The sequence below is a fragment of the Synchiropus splendidus genome, chromosome 9, assembly GCF_027744825.2.
Source record: "Synchiropus splendidus isolate RoL2022-P1 chromosome 9, RoL_Sspl_1.0, whole genome shotgun sequence".
Classification (NCBI taxonomy): Eukaryota; Metazoa; Chordata; class Actinopteri; order Syngnathiformes; family Callionymidae; genus Synchiropus; species Synchiropus splendidus.
The window spans coordinates 15,386,576-15,403,703 of record NC_071342.1 but is presented as its reverse complement, the minus strand read 5'-3'; the positions used below and the strand labels follow the sequence as shown (position 1 = coordinate 15,403,703).

Genomic DNA, 17,128 nt, shown 5'->3' with positions numbered 1-17,128 from the left:
GCTCTAGTTCCCTTTGGAAATGTTACGGCAGTAAACATTCAGAAACACTGTCTGCATTATTCACCACATTACTGTCTGGAGCTAAATTAGATTTCAAAAGTTATTTTGTGTAGTTGTTCTGAACTTTTATTAAGATCATAGAATATAAAACTGGATGATAGTTGACTCAAGTATAGACAGGGGTCGTTGAACGAGCCCCTAAGTGAGTTTGAATGAGTTGACAAAGGTGCTTCAATTCATGTTTTTAATTGTAGCAGTCAGGGCTGTTGTAGTCCAACCGAGTGGCCCATCATCAAGTACCTATGAGGTCACCTTCTGGCAGGACATTCAAAAGTGAAGCCTTTGGTGTTATCCTCTTGAAATGGTGGCCAGTCTGCTGTGAACTAGATCCATTTTCCAAACTTGACTGCAGATGACTTCCTCAAGTGGCCTGCAAGCCAATGATGACTGACCTTGGTCTGACCAAGAGGACCAACCTCGGTCCCTTATGCATGAAACGTTGCTCCATGTTGTCACTTGTGGATCATAGGGCTCTGAATTGCACAGTATTCGCTTGATCATGACACCCAGGTTGGCACAGTGTGTTACCTTCTAGCTCACTGTTAGACTTCTGTGGAACATGAACCTTTGTTTACTGTTCCCGCAGTAGAGTTTCACATTTACAGTACGTCCTTCTAACTCTAGATTAGTCTTAACTGACATCAGGTTTATTAGAGTAAGAGCTGTTTAATAACACATTTCTTGGAGGATTGATAATGTCTCATCTTGTGTGCAGTAGTTCAAGGTAATGCAATCTAACTGGGGTTTCGTTCTCAAAATTGCTTTTTGGATCATTTGAGATATTTCAATGGTTGACAGTTGAAATGGGGATTAGACTGCAGAGCTATAAGGTTACAAAAGCCGTGCATCTCGTCTCCAAAGGGTTTGGATGAAATACAAACCTATACACAAAAATATTCAGTTCACAGTTGTCATTTGAACAACACAATGCAGTACCAGTACTTAAAAACTTAGTTATCCAGTCAGGGCACCCAAAGACCTGACTGAAAGACCTGAAAAAAGTATGACAACAATTGCTATGATTTGAACTGAGCAGAAACTGCCATGAAACTAGTTGGCTTTTTTTTCTATTCCCGAAACACAGTGAGATTAAAGGGTTAAAACTTAAAGTCCATGTCTTTATTTGAGATGACCTACATTTTTGACAATATTGTGGCATTAACCATTGGCCATGGCTATTAGTCGGGCTGCTTCACAATGTTGGGTTTGTTTCGTGGGTTCAGGTTTTAGTGTAATGTCTCTCACCTTTTTTCTCCATACAACAGGAATGCAAGCTCATCCCTGTCTCCCAGACTGTGGTCTCAACTCTGTATTTCCACTGGTCACTAATGAGCAGGTTTGGATTGTCTTTGGAACGGACTCTCAATATTGTTGCATTGAAAAGGAAATTATACATCGGAGTTAGATGGCATACCTCTTCATAATTTTCAGGGTATTACCTGAATTGCCTGAAACAAGAGCTTCCACTGGCTCCCCAAATATTCTGTTGTGGTTCTGAACAGTGTTCTGTTTTTACAACATATGTGTACGACTCCCCCTCACCCACTCCTCAGAGATCCATCCTAGCATTCCTCCACATGATAATGACTTCAATACACTGTAGCTGTGGTCACAGCTCCAGCAGTTACCTCGCTTTCTCCCTGTCTTTCTGATGTACGCTCTAATTGAAAGCAGAGCTGTGATTTTACGACAGCTCTCAGTGTTCTGCCCCCGTGGAGGCCATCTGCTTTGGATTTAGATTTCCTCCTCCTTCTTCCCCTCTGTTTTTCCTTCCTTTCTCCATCCTCCTGAGATGGGGCTGATTGGAGGGTCTCTTCACAGTTGGCTCGGACGACTCCGGGGTTGTAAGTCTCATTCTGGTACAGCAGGTTTTGACCCACCCGTCGGCACTAAACAACTTTTACCTCATTCATCACTGATGATCTTTTGGCTCATGCTCCTCTTTTACAACCACACACTGTCCTTGTTAAATATATTCAAAGCATTTTATGTGCTCATTAATTCTGATATAAGCCATGATGTCTGGCATAACACTCAGGGTGTAGTTCATGAAATCTTCCGTCCACATCTGTGTGTATGAATGGGTGTCAAAGTGGGCGACCAGATTGCTGTTTTATCTGCTTGCTTGCTTGTGTGTGGCTGTGGAGATGGCATCAGTGGATTGCTTCATTGAACACGTCACTGACCCGAGTGAGGACCTGTGCATCGCAGGATCCAAACGATACGAGAATGTAGTCATCTTGTGGCTCACTGCACTGTCATCTCCTCCAAACACACACACACAGCAAGCCTTATCTCAACATGCCGCACTCCATGACATTAACAAACATTTACTCCTAAGCTAGAACTTCCTACCAAAGTGTTGCAACGAGCAATGTGTCTGGTCCAAGACATAATCACATGCTCCCGGTGTCCATTTAGCTCATTACACCAAGTGACTCACGTTTCTATGTGGATCTACAGTCCAGCGATGACGCACTTGCATTAACTCTGTGAATGCTTTGTAAAAGATTGACTCATGAAATCACATTCTGGTGTTGACGTGTGTGGGCTTTGCTTAGTGATTTTTACACACATCGAAAGTTATGAATGTGTTTGATGAGAAGCCAAAGCTTCTGAGTCTGCTACACAATTGTGCACTGTGGCGCATCAGGTTTTGACCAACAGTTCCCATGTTCGTTCTTGTCATCAGTGCAGAAAAAACACTGCCATTCACCTTAAAACACTTCCACAAAGTGTGTTGCAACAGCCTCGCCTCAGTACTTTTCTTAACTGCTTTAACCTGTGATTTCCCCTCTGGTTTCAGACTAACTTATGTGGGCTGAACCTTTGCTCCTCTGAATTTATGTGGGGGTCAGTGTTTCCGTCTTCACTTGGGGCCACACTGGATACCTACTCAAGATTGAGAACCCCCCCGAATAAATGAAGAAATCACAAAAGTTAGCATCATTAAGGTGCCGAACAATGTTTAGACTCAGTGGAAGTACACTCGTGGTCCCTATCAGAATAAGATTCTGGGACCTTGTACGTGACTGAAGGAAGGATGGAGCATGAACGGCAGATAGGTGCAGCGCCTTCAGCCATCAAGGCTCTGAATCGTTCTGCATGGGGGAGAATAAGCTGAGCCGAAAGGCAAAGCTCTGGATTTACTGCTCGATTTACGCTCTCACCCTCACTTATGGTCTCAAGCTTGGGGCAGTGAACGTAGGAGCCAGATCGCTAGCAGCCACACGCACCGATAAAACCCTCACAGGGTTCAAGAACAAGCCCTTTCTCCCTGCATGAGAAAAGTGACCCTTTTGCTGGTGCCCTTTCGATTTCTTCATTCTGAAGAAAATAAAATTTCTCTGCGACCAATTCCACCAGATGTATTTTTCGATCTGAGTTTTTATTTATTTGAGTTTTTGTGAGAATTATCCCCAACTGCATTTTAGCGCTCTCAAGTGCCCAAATTATTTAGTGTAATATTTTGAATTAGCTCATGGTAAAATGCATTTTAGTTAAGACCTTGCAACCTTTCCTTCATCAGCACTTTTTGTCTCAGCAGGCACATGAAGTATTTGATTTATTTCAGTTATTCAATTGCATATTGTGTTTTATGAAGTCAACATTTCCGGCTTATCCTAGTTTTTAATCCATAATCGGTCACATGACCAAAAGTCATAGAAATGAATAAGGAAGAAAATTCAGGAAGTCAGGCTGCAGAGATAAGGATTTCAGTTGACCTAAGAACGCCTTAGTTTTGGATCCTGAGGAGTTGGTTGGGGCTTTCTGGGCTGAAAGAACATGGATTGAGTGTGTTGTCTGAAAGATTGAACAGCAATAACTTGGTAAGCAGTGTCGTCAATTTCTCCTTTTTGTTTAGACAAATTGCAACCCAAAGATCTGTCGCAATGGCATGTGGTTCTTGATATGGATTGCGAAAATATTCACTTCTGTTGTGGGGAAATTAGGAGCATCTTCAAGAATGAAAGCTCGGAGAGTCCTAGCAGCATGAAAACACTCTGCTGCAGACGGAGCGTGGAGTGCAGCCAAAGGCCAAGGCCAGACCTTGGAAGCAGCATGAAACAGCAGACAAATGGTCATGGGGATGATCAGGTCCGGTTCAGTCCTGCTGCGCCCTGACTACAGAAAGTTCTGCGTTTAAACTGCACCAGCGAGCCATAACTGTTGAGGATAATGACCTTTTGAAGAACGCCTCGTGCTTTAAGCCTTGAGCCCCGTTTATCTTGCTCGGGGTTTAAAACTGCTGGGTCATGGAATCAATGATGCTGGAGAAACGAACGACTGACTGTTGCCATCTCGCTCAGATTGCATCGAGACCGAGGTGCAGGCCAACCAAGTCAGATTTTCCAGCCGTTGTGCTGCTGTCACGGTAGGAGACGCGAATTTGACGGTGGGGTTGAGGTCATGCTGTTCAGGGGACAGATTGAAGCCGCTCATACTTTGCTCCGTGGTGCTGATGCAAAGTGCTGACGTCTGTTAGGACAGCGCCAGATGCTGCTGATTTCACTTTCTATGACTCACACACCAGCAGGGACAAACTACCAAGACAGCAGAGTACACTCTTGCCTTTTGTCCCGCTATCCATCCAGACCTCCGCCCTACAATGTGAAAGTCCTGCAGCCAAACAGGCAGATCTAATTTCCTTACCAAAGTTATGGAAAACTGTTGCTCCATCATCACATCATCTCACTTTATACTTAATAAATACAACTATTTTTAATTCCACCGTCTCTCCTGTGACATTACCCTGATGTCACAAACTATTTCATCCAGTCTTGCTATAGAAACCTGACTTCAGTCGCCAACATGAAGTCATCTCAGCGGCCCCTCCCGACAGCATTACTCTGCAGCTCGTGCTTTTTAATGGCCAACTGATGGCTGGTAATCATCTCCCCCGAAGGAATCAGTGGAATAATTTAACACAGCTGTTTTGGAAGTAAATGTATATTACACAACCACAGACTGTGCCAAAGTTGTGCGTAGGAGTGTGTCGGCTGATTATGTCGGATATACAGGCAGGTCTAAGATGGACGCGCCCTGCTGCGTCCCATTTCTGGATGCTTTTATTTGCACTGTAAAGGCTAGCAGAGGGTGTGGACGCGAAGGAGGGCCAGAAAAACTATTGCAATATTAATAAAACAGTGTTTGGAGGCGATAAAAACACTTTCGATTTAAAGCTACGAAGTTGGAAATCTTACAATTTTCCCTTTGCAAACGTAACTCTGAACCTGTTGCATTGAAAAATACAAAGTATCAGTTGTCAGTTATGGCCGATTAATCTTGCTGAACCACTGAATAAACCACTAAATTCTGAACAAATAAAAGTACATTTCCAAATACACTATATGTATCATATCTGGGGACTAGTGATGGGTAGATGAGGTATCATGAAACAGCATTGTAGGATTGGTGAAACAGAGAAAATGATGTGAAGTTTCATTGAAGTGGTGAGGTCCAAACATTGTACTGCAGACAGTGCCATCTGGTGGCCTCTGAAAACCAGGACACTGTTTCATGAAACCCCCTCAACCATCAATACTTCGTCTACCCATCACGACAGGGCACAAAAAAAAAAACAAATCTATATTTTGCTAATTTGAAATGGAACACAAACACTTGGTCATTTCAAACATAAATGCAGCAGAAACATAGCAGCGGGATAATCCACCACTTCTACTTTCATCATGACCTCTTTCCACATTGCAAACTCTTAAAATGAAAGTAACAGTACTTGGAGGACAGTCAATGTTGTAACTGTAAACTCCATATTTAATAATAACTTGTGCCGCATGCTTGAAACAGAACATTCAATAGTTTCAATTCTGAAGTGTAATATGTAAATGGGCCTGCAGTTGATAATTGATGTGGTGTAGTTTGTGTTGACTGTCTAAAAGCCATTTGAAAGATTGTCTTAATGTTTTCACTGATAATGTCTTAAAGCCATTTAGTGATTTGGTGAATGATAATTAATAGTAAGTTGAATTACTTTCCTATTTTTCCCACCATTCAGTTTTGTATGTTTTGTTTTCCCAACTTTCAAGAGAGAGATGTTGAATTAAATTATGTTATTTTCTTCAATACTTTTTTGGGACCTGAGAATGCTCACCAAACTACACTCTGCATACAAGCACTTTATTAGTTTATTAATAGCTAATATATGTTCCCCTATCTGAAGTTTTGCCATACACACTTTTCCCAGTGGACTTCAACTCCTTGTGTACAAAGTAGTTGTGTATTAATCCTGCATTCCAGCTTCTAGTTCAAACTTCAACTTCCATCGGATATTTATAGAAATACTTTAATAAATAATCACATCAATTTAAACCTCTGATAATCTGTTCACAGCATTCCATTCGTTCATGCTGTCCCTGTAATAATGAGTCATACGAAGGTCTGGGGAAGATCCTCGACACACAAACCCCTGACAGATACCTGCGCTGAATTCAGTCACACAAACTTCCCTTTGAATCAAAGGGAACGTGAACCCATTGTGCAAGAGGTGCTTAACTGAAATGGGACACTTCAACTTTAATGTGTTTGTTTTGTTTTAGAGGACCAACCTTAAAAGTTTTGCAGCCAACTGGAACAGCTTTGCAGTGATGAGGAGCTCAGGCTGCGTCAGATTAAAAAGCCGGCAATGATTGATGGTCTGGTTCGATTGTATTATTCCGTCCATCTGGTGCTACTTCAAGCTTGTCCGCCGTTTCCCCCGGCCCAGTTTCTGTCAAATGCACAGTCAGAGAGACTCGTTTTTCACTGTAACAAGGACACACACTGAGTGTTAGTACAGATCATGTAAATATTACATTTATATTGGGTTCTTACATCACATGGACGTACACCACATGACAATTAGCCAACAAATCAGAGGCTGTGATGCTTGTTCATGACAGTGTTTTCTCTCATCACCACCTCATGATATCACCACTGAGTTGCAGTTTTCCTCCGGAGACTTCACTTTCTACATCTGATTCTGGTTTTCACAAGACGAAGAAATGATCAAAATGTCTCTAGTCACGTCAAAGAGGCGGGACGACAGGTCATGCTGAACCCTTTAAAGTGTCTCTCCTCAGTCCTCACTCCGTCTTGTTTTGTTTTTACAGGCGAGACCAAAAGGGGAAGGACTGACACCTTACCAGGGGAAGAAGAGATGCTTTGGGGAGTACAAGTGCCCCAAATGTAAGAGGAAGTGGATGAGTGGCAACTCGTGGGCCAACATGGGACAAGAATGTATCAAATGTCACATCAACGTCTACCCACATAAACAGGTACTGGACAAGTGAATGATGATTCCACACACTTTACGACAAGAAGGCATTTATTTTTCCTGAGAAATAAAAGCCTCAGAAGGTTTCTGGGCTTGGGCTAACAGGAACCAGACCCCAGTGTGCATGACCACATTCAGTCAGGAGGAGATCACACATGGTCTCACTTAAATGGAGTTGGTGTCATATAACAGAAATTGCTTTTGCTTCTTTGGTAATAGACCAACTCAAAATAAACTAATTACATATCCTGGCTGATAAAAGTTGGGAGAAGTTGGGTGATTTACCAAAGATCATTAAGGACTCGCAGACATCTGATAAGAGCTGCACAAATTCCCCTCCTGTTCAGTCAGTCAGCTGAAATGATATTTATCAAGATGTTTTTCTCAACACTGGGAGGTTAGTGTGAGCTGTGTGTTTGGAGGCAGCTCAAAAATGTTCCTGCAGGGGAGATAGTAACCCTCAGCGACTCATCTTTTAACATTTATGCTTCACCACATTCCTCCATTTCACCTCCTGAAATAAAATTACAGGCGGCCTCGCTCCTCTTCAGAATATTAAGGTGAATCAGGGGCGAGAGTCTATTGATGTACAGTGTGGGATCCATTTGTTTGATGGAGATTTGGGATGAAATTTGGAGTTAAAGAGATGATAGCTGAATTAAAGACAGTTATGTGACTATTTTTTAAATAAACATGAACTAGACAAATTTTCACATCACAAGATCGGTCGTATGACGGGGCAATAAAATATCCACAATATTCTTTCTGTTCTCAAAAAGGTTTTTTGGGTGGATGAAAATTCTGCTCTCTTCAGCAAGCTCCATCTTGTTTTGAATCTGTTTAAACACACTTGTTAGGATCCTGTCCCAGCCCACAGACCTTGACATGAAATTGCTGTGTCCTCTCCAAAGCAGGGGTGGACCGGGACAAAGATTTGGCCCCGGACTTTTTGGTCCTGACTGGCCCACGACAGTCCACAGCAGTGGGGAAGTCATTATAGTTAGATAAATGGGAACAACCTGAATAGCAGATCGACATGCTGAAAAACCATCACATTGCAACATATTAGAAGTAAACAGGGGTTAAATAGGGATTTGTTATGTGGGAAGGGGCTCTTCTGAGGGGATCTGTGGGTGTGAGCCTGAGAATAGCAGTTGAACTGGGGATGTTATTGTTTTATTAATGTTTGACAGGCTTTCTGTTAAAAAAAAACACAATACAACAGAATCTTCAGAAAAAAATCATGGGTTTTATCAAGCTCTGTCACAAAAAACATGAGATTAACCACAAAAATACACATGGAAACCGGACACATTATATTCCAATTATAAAAAAACAGAAAAAAACCCCATTGCATTAAAGCAAGTGTATATGGAAATGGTCTTACTTTTTCATTAACCCACCTCAAGCTCTTGATGCAATTGACTACTGAGAAGCAAATGTCTGTTGCAAACCCCCATTCATTCATTTGTAGAACCATTCCGCAACAAGCGTTGCAAAAAATAGCACAAAACCTTTGGACCCGTTTCAATTGGATTTTTCTGCCCTGCTAGTGTGCTTCAATTGGAAAGGTGTGTGATTGAAACTGGCATGCTTATTAATACTGGCCCTCCCTGGATCTTGCCTCTTTATTTCACTCCCACAGAGACCGTATGAGTTTGTAGTCAACGTCTCTCATTGCTTGCCCATTGGCCCATCTACCCAGAGCAGAGTTCAGTCTTCAGTTCAATCCATGTTACTTAGATCTCTCTGCTCCGAAATTCCCTTCGTGTTTTATGTGGCGAAGCTTTAACCCAGACAGATTGTCTGCGCACACATCATCTCCTACTTCACATATTTCCCCCCTCGTCATTCCTTTTCAAGAAGGACTTCATGTCTACAAGTATCAAAGAACCCAAAGCCCGGACCCTCCCTACGAAAACTACGAAAAATGAAATGTGTTTTTTAATCCCATCCACATGCATGAAACACAACTCCGCTTTAGAGCGGCAAAGAACCTAACCATGAGCGTTTAGGTCGGATCAAGTGGATCATTTTACGCTGGATCTGAGCCATGTGGTCCCATCATGGTTCTGATATCTTTCTACTTGATTTGTTTTAACAGTCACTTCGCACGAATCGGCAGTCATAATTCATAGAATACGCTTGTCTGCATCCTCTGGAGTGACATACTTGAACGTTTCCTATGGGGAAGGATTAATAAAACCCAACACGGGTGAGGTCAACTGGTCACTGCAAGAAAGTGGGAAGGCGAGAAAGAGTAAAGTTGGATTTAAAATTTGACGGATTGAAACCTGCTGGCCTGGACAAGCCACCGAGTTGGAGGTCTGTCACCCCCATGTAAGGTCAAAAGAATGCTTCACCAAGCACTAGAGAAAGTCTTTCAAAATGTCCTGACAAACGGTGCAAACAAGCTCAAGGGGCGTCAGTTATGAATACGACTGATATATTGTCCCAGAACTACAACAGTGTAAGACTGCTTTAATTATGATATTATGACTGTTATGCAGGAAGTCGGTGACGGGACCAGCCCGTCTCGAGAGGAACTTTGTGTTGGTCCGAGAATTATCTTTCCCTGAGACAAAGCCCCAACTTAACCCTTCTAAAATAAACTATGTATGACTCCTCCTCTAGTGCCAGACATTCCAAATTCTATGGTGCTTTTCTGGATGACTTCTAGGGGGGGAAGCATTTTCCCTCAACTTCATCCAAAGGAAGGATCTTCAGACTTCAGTATGTGCTCAGATTTGCTGATGGACACTTCGGCTGAATATCTAATAACACATTTTCTGACACAACGGTAGTGAAGTCTGAACACTTCCTGGAAGACAGAAAAGCTGGGGACCAGAGTACCTCCCCATTCTGACCCACGGTGACCTCCTTACTTTTGGGACACGTGGAGCTAAAAAAAATGATGGGAAATAAAAATTTCCAGGCAGCATTGTGAAAACAATCTCCAAAAGTGCTGGCTCACTGTTGGTTCCTGGTGTTCTCAGAAATCACTCCAAGAAAACCAAAAGTTTCTGCTAATATTTCCACACCGTCACCCACACATTCATAGTGCTTTTGTTTCTTAACAATGTTTATTCTGATCTTTCTAGCTTTTCTCATAAACCATCGAAAGATAAACAGTGCTAGCTGACTAACAGGCGACCCACAAGTTTTTGTTTGTCTCCACAGTGAGGGAGCTCCTTGTTTTTGGCTTCACTGCCCAACTCAAACGCAAACACTGAGGAGTTTAATCAGATTACACTCTTGATCTTGCTATTAGAGAGCGTTATGGGATGTTCAGTATGGTCAATGTCTTTCTAATAGACATTATGAATTATATTACGGGCCGGACATGTCCGACTCAAGCCGACTGGACCTCACCTCTCACCTAAATACTGCGTAACTACTAGTTATTCAATGCAGTAATTTTGAGGCTTCAAACATGGCCCACCACAATCCCAAAGTTGCCTTCGTGGCTGGGACAGACGGCCTCCAAAATTTAACCAGCTGACCTCGTAATATTTGAAAATATCATTTTTGGGTCTAGCGCTCCAGGCCGAGTTTTCGTTGAGATTCCCTGTTGTTTCATGGAATTCCCCCGGCTCCTTTCCAGCAAGTCTGAAAACATAACTGGATTAAATTAAGTGAGGGGAAAGTCAGGACCTCACAAGAGACTTTTATTTAACCATGACAAACGACAGTTTGATTGTGGGCCATTGTAAGTAAACGGACTGGATCGGCGGAGCACACACTTTCCTGGCTCGTGAGTTACTTTTGAGAAGTAGCCAATTTCAATGGTATAAGCGATAAAAGGCTCTTATTTTTGTAGCGTTTTGATGGGAATTCCAGAGCTACCTTAGTCAGGTAAAGGTCGATTGCGATCATTCAAGATGGCACCTCTGGCTAGCTAGTTATGTGCGCGTTATGTGCGAGTACTGTAAAATAAGATGAATCCATCTTAAAAGCCAAACGTTTTACTATTGGCAGGGAAATGTTTATTGGCATTGCTAAAAATTCTGCGTCTGTTTTCTGAAATTATGCTGCATGATTTGGTTTTCTGTGTCCGCAGCGGCCCTTGGAGAAGCCAGATGGCCTGGATGTCTCCGACCAGAGTAAAGAACACCCTCAACACCTCTGTGAGAAGTGCAAAGTCCTAGGCTACTACTGTCGCCGCGTGCAATAATTCCTCTGGTCGCAGAGCAACGCTGGTGCTCATCCCACACCAGCCGACGACTCCGGAAACTCCCTCCTGTCTCCTCCCTTCACTGCAACCTCAAACCTGAACTCTTTCCGAAAGAATTATTACCTATGTCACCACCCGCGCGTGAACCACAGACGACGACAGTATTAGAAACAAAGTGCTCTTATTAAGGAAGCAAAAAAAAAAAATCTGTGTTTACGTAGAATCTTCGACGAATCCTCGTTCTGAAATAGAATACCTCATTTTGGGGTTGTTGGCTTTATGTTTACAAAAACGCCTTCCATTTCCCAGTGAACATCACAGCGGGCTGGTTGACATTCACAAGGCCTTTTTTGTCATTTCTGTCCGAACTTGGGTCAACAGCACATTTGAATAACTGTGAATGAACTGAGGGATAATAATGTGGCGGACATCCCCAGCTAACATTTGGCCTATTTATTTTGCGTTTTGTCTCGAGTGCAATTAACAAGGACAGAAAGAAATATTGCTTTTGTATGCTTGTACACAACGGTATTGTGAAACGGTGTCTTTTAGGAACTACTGTAGGTTTAGTTGCCTGACATTAGCGCGGATGATAGCATTAGCGCATTGCTATCTGCCTTATCGGAGGGGGGGTAGCGAAAACAATAAGTAGCATCAGGAAGCGTTTTTTTTTCCCCTCAGTGCTCACAGATATAGTGGGTATCTTGTAGAGTCTAAGTGCCAAACTGGACATGCATCCTCTTCTAGTTATATTCAGTGTGACTGTTCATGCAAACTCTATGTGCTTTATGATGATCAGTGTTTTGGTATTTCCATGACTCCCAATTGATGAGTTTTTTTGAAGGCAACACAAACACTTGACTTGTCCTATGCTTGCAGCCTGATAGTATTTTAACACACTGTGATAAATGGTTTAAACCAAAACTCCTTCAGAAGACGCTAGAACAGCCTTTAAACACGTAACTACACAAAGTTATGCCAAAGTATTGCAGTAGATCTTATGAGAACAAAACGGAACAAGCGTTTGAATGTCATAACCCATTTATTTGGCATTTTAAAAGCAAACTGAGAAGATGTTTTGTCCGATGATGGAGGTGCGACTCCACTAATTCAATTCAGGGTTGATTCTTTGGCGACACGTTGAGTTCAGTGGAGTATTTCCCTGTCGAAGTGGAGTCGCGTGGTTTCGCAGTTCTTGTTTTCTATGAGGCGTTTGTATAGAGTCACATCCGGACTGGAACTGACTCGTCTTTTCAGAGTTGAGTCAGAACCGCTGAGAATCCTCAGAGAGAAAAAAAAACAGGAGATGGCAGAGAAGATATTCAAGCGCACGGTGCCTTGGCAGCAGCCTCAGCGAAGTCGGTGAAGCAAGATGGAAACATTTTTAGGAGCGTTCCGTCTTCCAAACTATGCACGACAGCTGATTGTGGTGTAAACACGGAGCGGGAGGGAGGAGGACGGGGCTGGCCCAAAACACACATTTTTGGTCTCGCGAACGAGGAGGCAACATACACATGCTGTGATTTCGGGAGGGCGGCGCCTCGCGGATATGTAGAAGGTCATGGTTTATTAAGTTTACCATGAGCTGGCGGATTTTTGATGCCTGCCCCGGAGTTTGAATACTGGACCTCATCCGGAAGTTTTCTGCATCAGCCTCTCAGTAATCCTATGTGCCTTATACAGAGAACGTACCTGCAAAGTTTGAGAAGTTTGGACCTGGAAATGTCATTTAAAAGAGCCAGAGTAAGTTAAGAGAAGGACGTTGGTGTGGAAACTGGTTAACCTTAAGTACTATATATGTATGTTGGTGAGAATGAAGTTTGTCCTTAAAAATAACAGGTTGATTTCTAACTAGCTCATAGAAACTGAAGGCAGGTGTTGACTGGTGTCAGTGGGAACTGAGCGCACAACACCAGTAGCCACAACACCATCAGACCATTCATTCTGAGGATACTGGTTTGTGTTGTCCAGTTCTGAAGAAGGGCTCTCTGTTCTCCTCTAGTTGGTCAGGAGGCTGACGGATTGTGAGTTCAACCTGATTGTAGGAATCTTAGTACTGGAGCACAAAAACTGTGTTCAATCTTTGTGCTTTTGTATGCGTTGTTTAGCTTGTTATGCTAGCTCCTACTGAGGCGCTAGCTTGAGCTAGCTACTGTGGTATCTTGTGCTTCAACTTATTTGTGTGGTTTAATATTGTCTGTCGCTTTGGTTAAAGGATAACAGTAAATGTGCGTTGTAAGAGGAGACACCCGAGATGTCGTTCGTATCAAATATTTTATATCAGAAAGTTAGCTGTTGTCGTGCCTTTGTGTGTAGTTTGATGACTTAAAGATTAGACCAAACTGTGTGCACAAGTACACAAAAAATGCAAGCACTGCAATGACTGAATTTAAAAATGATTTGGATGAAATTTAGATTGGTGAAATTTAGAAAATACAGGGAAGAGAAATATGTGAATAAGGCTCACATGGCGCAGCACTGCGTTGTTGTTTGCTCAGGCGTTTGTAGTGAGGAAGAAGTGAAGGGTACATGTGAGCTGGATACGTGTTGGCTTTACTGAACAAACAAAACTATCTTTTGTAGCGGAGATTCGCTCGCACAGTTCCTAACTCAGGAATCTCTCCCCCCTGACTGACTCTCATCCTGGTTTTCCAAGGCTGTCATCATGAGACCTGGTTTCTTCTGATCGTTTTATATCATTACCTTCACGCGTCAATGGGTGTGATTTGCTTCCCTTGGTCTCAAGGTTCACGTTTAAATAGCTGGAAACATCTCAGTATTCCCTACTCGATCGCTCATGAACATGCTAGCTTCAGTTGGGGCTCCCCCAAATGCTGAGGTCCCACTCCCAAGCTCCGGGATGCATCTCAGTAGGGTTTTTACTACTCCTTCACTTTGAAAACGTACCTCACTCCACTGAATATCAAGTGGTCCGGACCAGTGAAAAGCTCATTGCAACCAGCATCCAAAACACAGACCCACAACTGAGCCCTGTCTGGTGGAGCAGGAATTGCTCTTCTCTTTCCACCCAGTAACAACCTGGCCCCGGAGCATGAGTTTTTGTAAACATTGGGAACATTTTAATATTCTTCACAGAACACAAATTGGTAACAGAAAGGTTCTTTTAAGATGAAGTTCCGAGAAATGTCATGACGACTTCCTGACACAGTGAATTTCATAGGGCGACACAATTGTCAGCAGAAATTGTCAGTTAACTTTTGTTAATAAGATGTTTAAGTCATCAATGGTTTGGTAAAACATAATAGTTGGTCGTGAGGAAATACAGAACTGAAAATGTGGAAATGATCATTCAATTTGAAGGGACAGCGCTATAAGGGAACCCTGGGTTTTAACCTCTTCATGGCTTCAACCTTGGATTTCTGCTCATATCAGTGGCACTAGAAATGAAACGCTTTGATTCATAGAGTGAATTAAATATGGCCATTCTGTTTTAGTGTGAATATGAAAGGTTATCCTGGCTGACAACCAGGTAGGCGCACTAGATGTTCAGAAACAGACTGATCCAGGACCAGAGCAGGAAGTCAAAATTGGAATTTCTCGTAACAGTGTTGACATCAATTTGAACTCTACCAACGCAGGTTAGTGTGGTGAAAAGGAGCAGTGGCCCCTCACCGATGACCCTCATGTGACCTTCATGGCTAACTTTACCGGCATTTATGGTTATTAGTGAGTTAGTGAGCAAGACTGGCCAGACCCCTCCCCCCACCCACTGTCATATCGCCCTGACATCAACAGGGTTGTTTGGAGGCCTCGTGACAGCAACAGTGTCAACGTGATTGACAAGAGTGAGACGGGAGATGTAGCGATAAACCGTGCGATCGGGTCAATTGAAATGGCAAAACCACCGAATTGAAAAAAAAAAAAAAAAAAAAGCCTTGGATCACATTATACTTGACTTTTCTAGTTTTCAGTACAAATTTTCTACAAAACAAGATGTGTATTTTAGAACACGAGTTAGATGTTGACATTTTTTTAAAGCAATCTGCAAAAGCTCCGGAGATATTTCCCCGACGACGTTTGTATATATTTGATGTCCGTGGACGATGAGTGAAGAAGGGCCTATTTGTTGAACTGGGAGTCTTTTTGTTTTTGTTTTTTTTTGGTTAATGTTTTACAATAACCGAAGGTATTATCCTGCAGAAATATTTATGGAAGAATTTTTTACAACTCTTATTTTGTATAGAATATGCACAGAAGTTACACAACGAAGGAAATATTGATGTCGACATAGAATATTATTAAAAAAAATGTTGGTACATACATTTAAAAGCCATTGTATTATTTGTTTCTTGTTATGAAATAACCCACAGTGTTCATCCTTTGATAAACATTGATGATATATATATACATATATATAGAAATCTATGTCTGATTAATCACATGTATTCATTTTAACGTGTTAACATGCAGATTTGTTCTATTTACTGATGGATACTCACCACTGTTTATTAAACTGTGACATGTAGTTTGCTGGAAACAGCGACAACAAGAAACTATTATAAAAATGTAGAGTGTGTGTGAGACAAAGAACTATTTTACAGTTTGCATGTGCATGTGTTTGGTTTCTCAAGAGTTACTATGTGCAATGTAAACTTTATTTAAATAGGTAATGGTAGTTTTTTTTTCTTTTTCTTTGCCCTGAAGTATTTCATTTCCCGCTATGGTCGCCTCTAGGAATACTCATTTACTGAATGTAGCGTGTTTCGTGGTCAAGTGTGTTTGCGTTCTCTGCCGTCTTTGTCACTTGCGATGTTTGTAATGGAATATTTCAATAATGTCATAACTACAATGGACAGAAGGCAGGCGTGAGGGTGGAGAGCGTGCCTTCCACCGCACGTCTGTTTCTCATGTCCATGAAACGGCATTCCAAAATGTGCCTTATTTGTTAGTTGGGAAAGCGTTTTAAGTGCTGTCAAGAGTTTGATGAATAAAAGTTATATTGAATTAGGAAGGATGGTTTGTGTGGTTTTATTTGTTTGAGTGGGCGCAATTGTTGTTACCAGAAACTGGGAGGCGTTTGCTTTCTGTCAGAATCAACTAAACTGTTTTCTGGGAGTTTCTGTCTGGGACGTGTTTCAGGAAGTCTTTGTGTTCAAATGTTAAATACGCGTGCACATCTGCATACAAAAGGCTTTCAAATGAGTTATTATTGTCGCTGTTGCCAATGAGAGAATGATAAAATTCAGTGACCTCTGGTCACAGTCCACGAGATGACTCGACATTGCGTGTGGTGGTTTGACCAGCAAAATAATCTGCAGAAGTTATTCTAATATTAAATTACAGAGAACGTCGGCTCATGTTGACGACGACATTCTGGTTATCATTTATGTACCAGACTTTATGTGTCGATGGACAGACAATGTAAAGGAGGTGATGATGTCTGCTGATGATATAGTGATTTGAGGAGGAGAAGCAGGAGAAAACAGGGATGGAGTTGAGTAGAAGTGAGAATACGAGTGTGAATAGGCAACACATCCTCACTGCCATGGCGTAGTAAAGTGATGTGGACTTTTGCATCCTATACTGACACCAGGAGCAGCCTTCAGCATCCATGTTGATGTGTTGAAGCACATGAGCCGCCTTCTGTGGCAAATCCTGAT

General features: G+C 42.1%; 1 protein-coding gene across 1 annotated transcript in view; it reads left to right on the top strand.

Moving 5' to 3' along the window:
- Window positions 1-16,642, top strand: part of zcchc24 (zinc finger, CCHC domain containing 24) — a 40,231-nt gene extending 23,589 nt beyond the window's left edge. Inside the window, exons 3-4 of the mRNA XM_053874628.1 lie at window positions 7,170-7,334; window positions 11,394-16,642. Of these exons, the coding sequence (XP_053730603.1) occupies window positions 7,170-7,334; window positions 11,394-11,507 (279 nt within the window). The 3' untranslated portion in view covers window positions 11,508-16,642. The remainder of the gene's footprint in view (window positions 1-7,169; window positions 7,335-11,393) is intronic.
- Window positions 16,643-17,128: the final 486 nt, after the last annotated feature.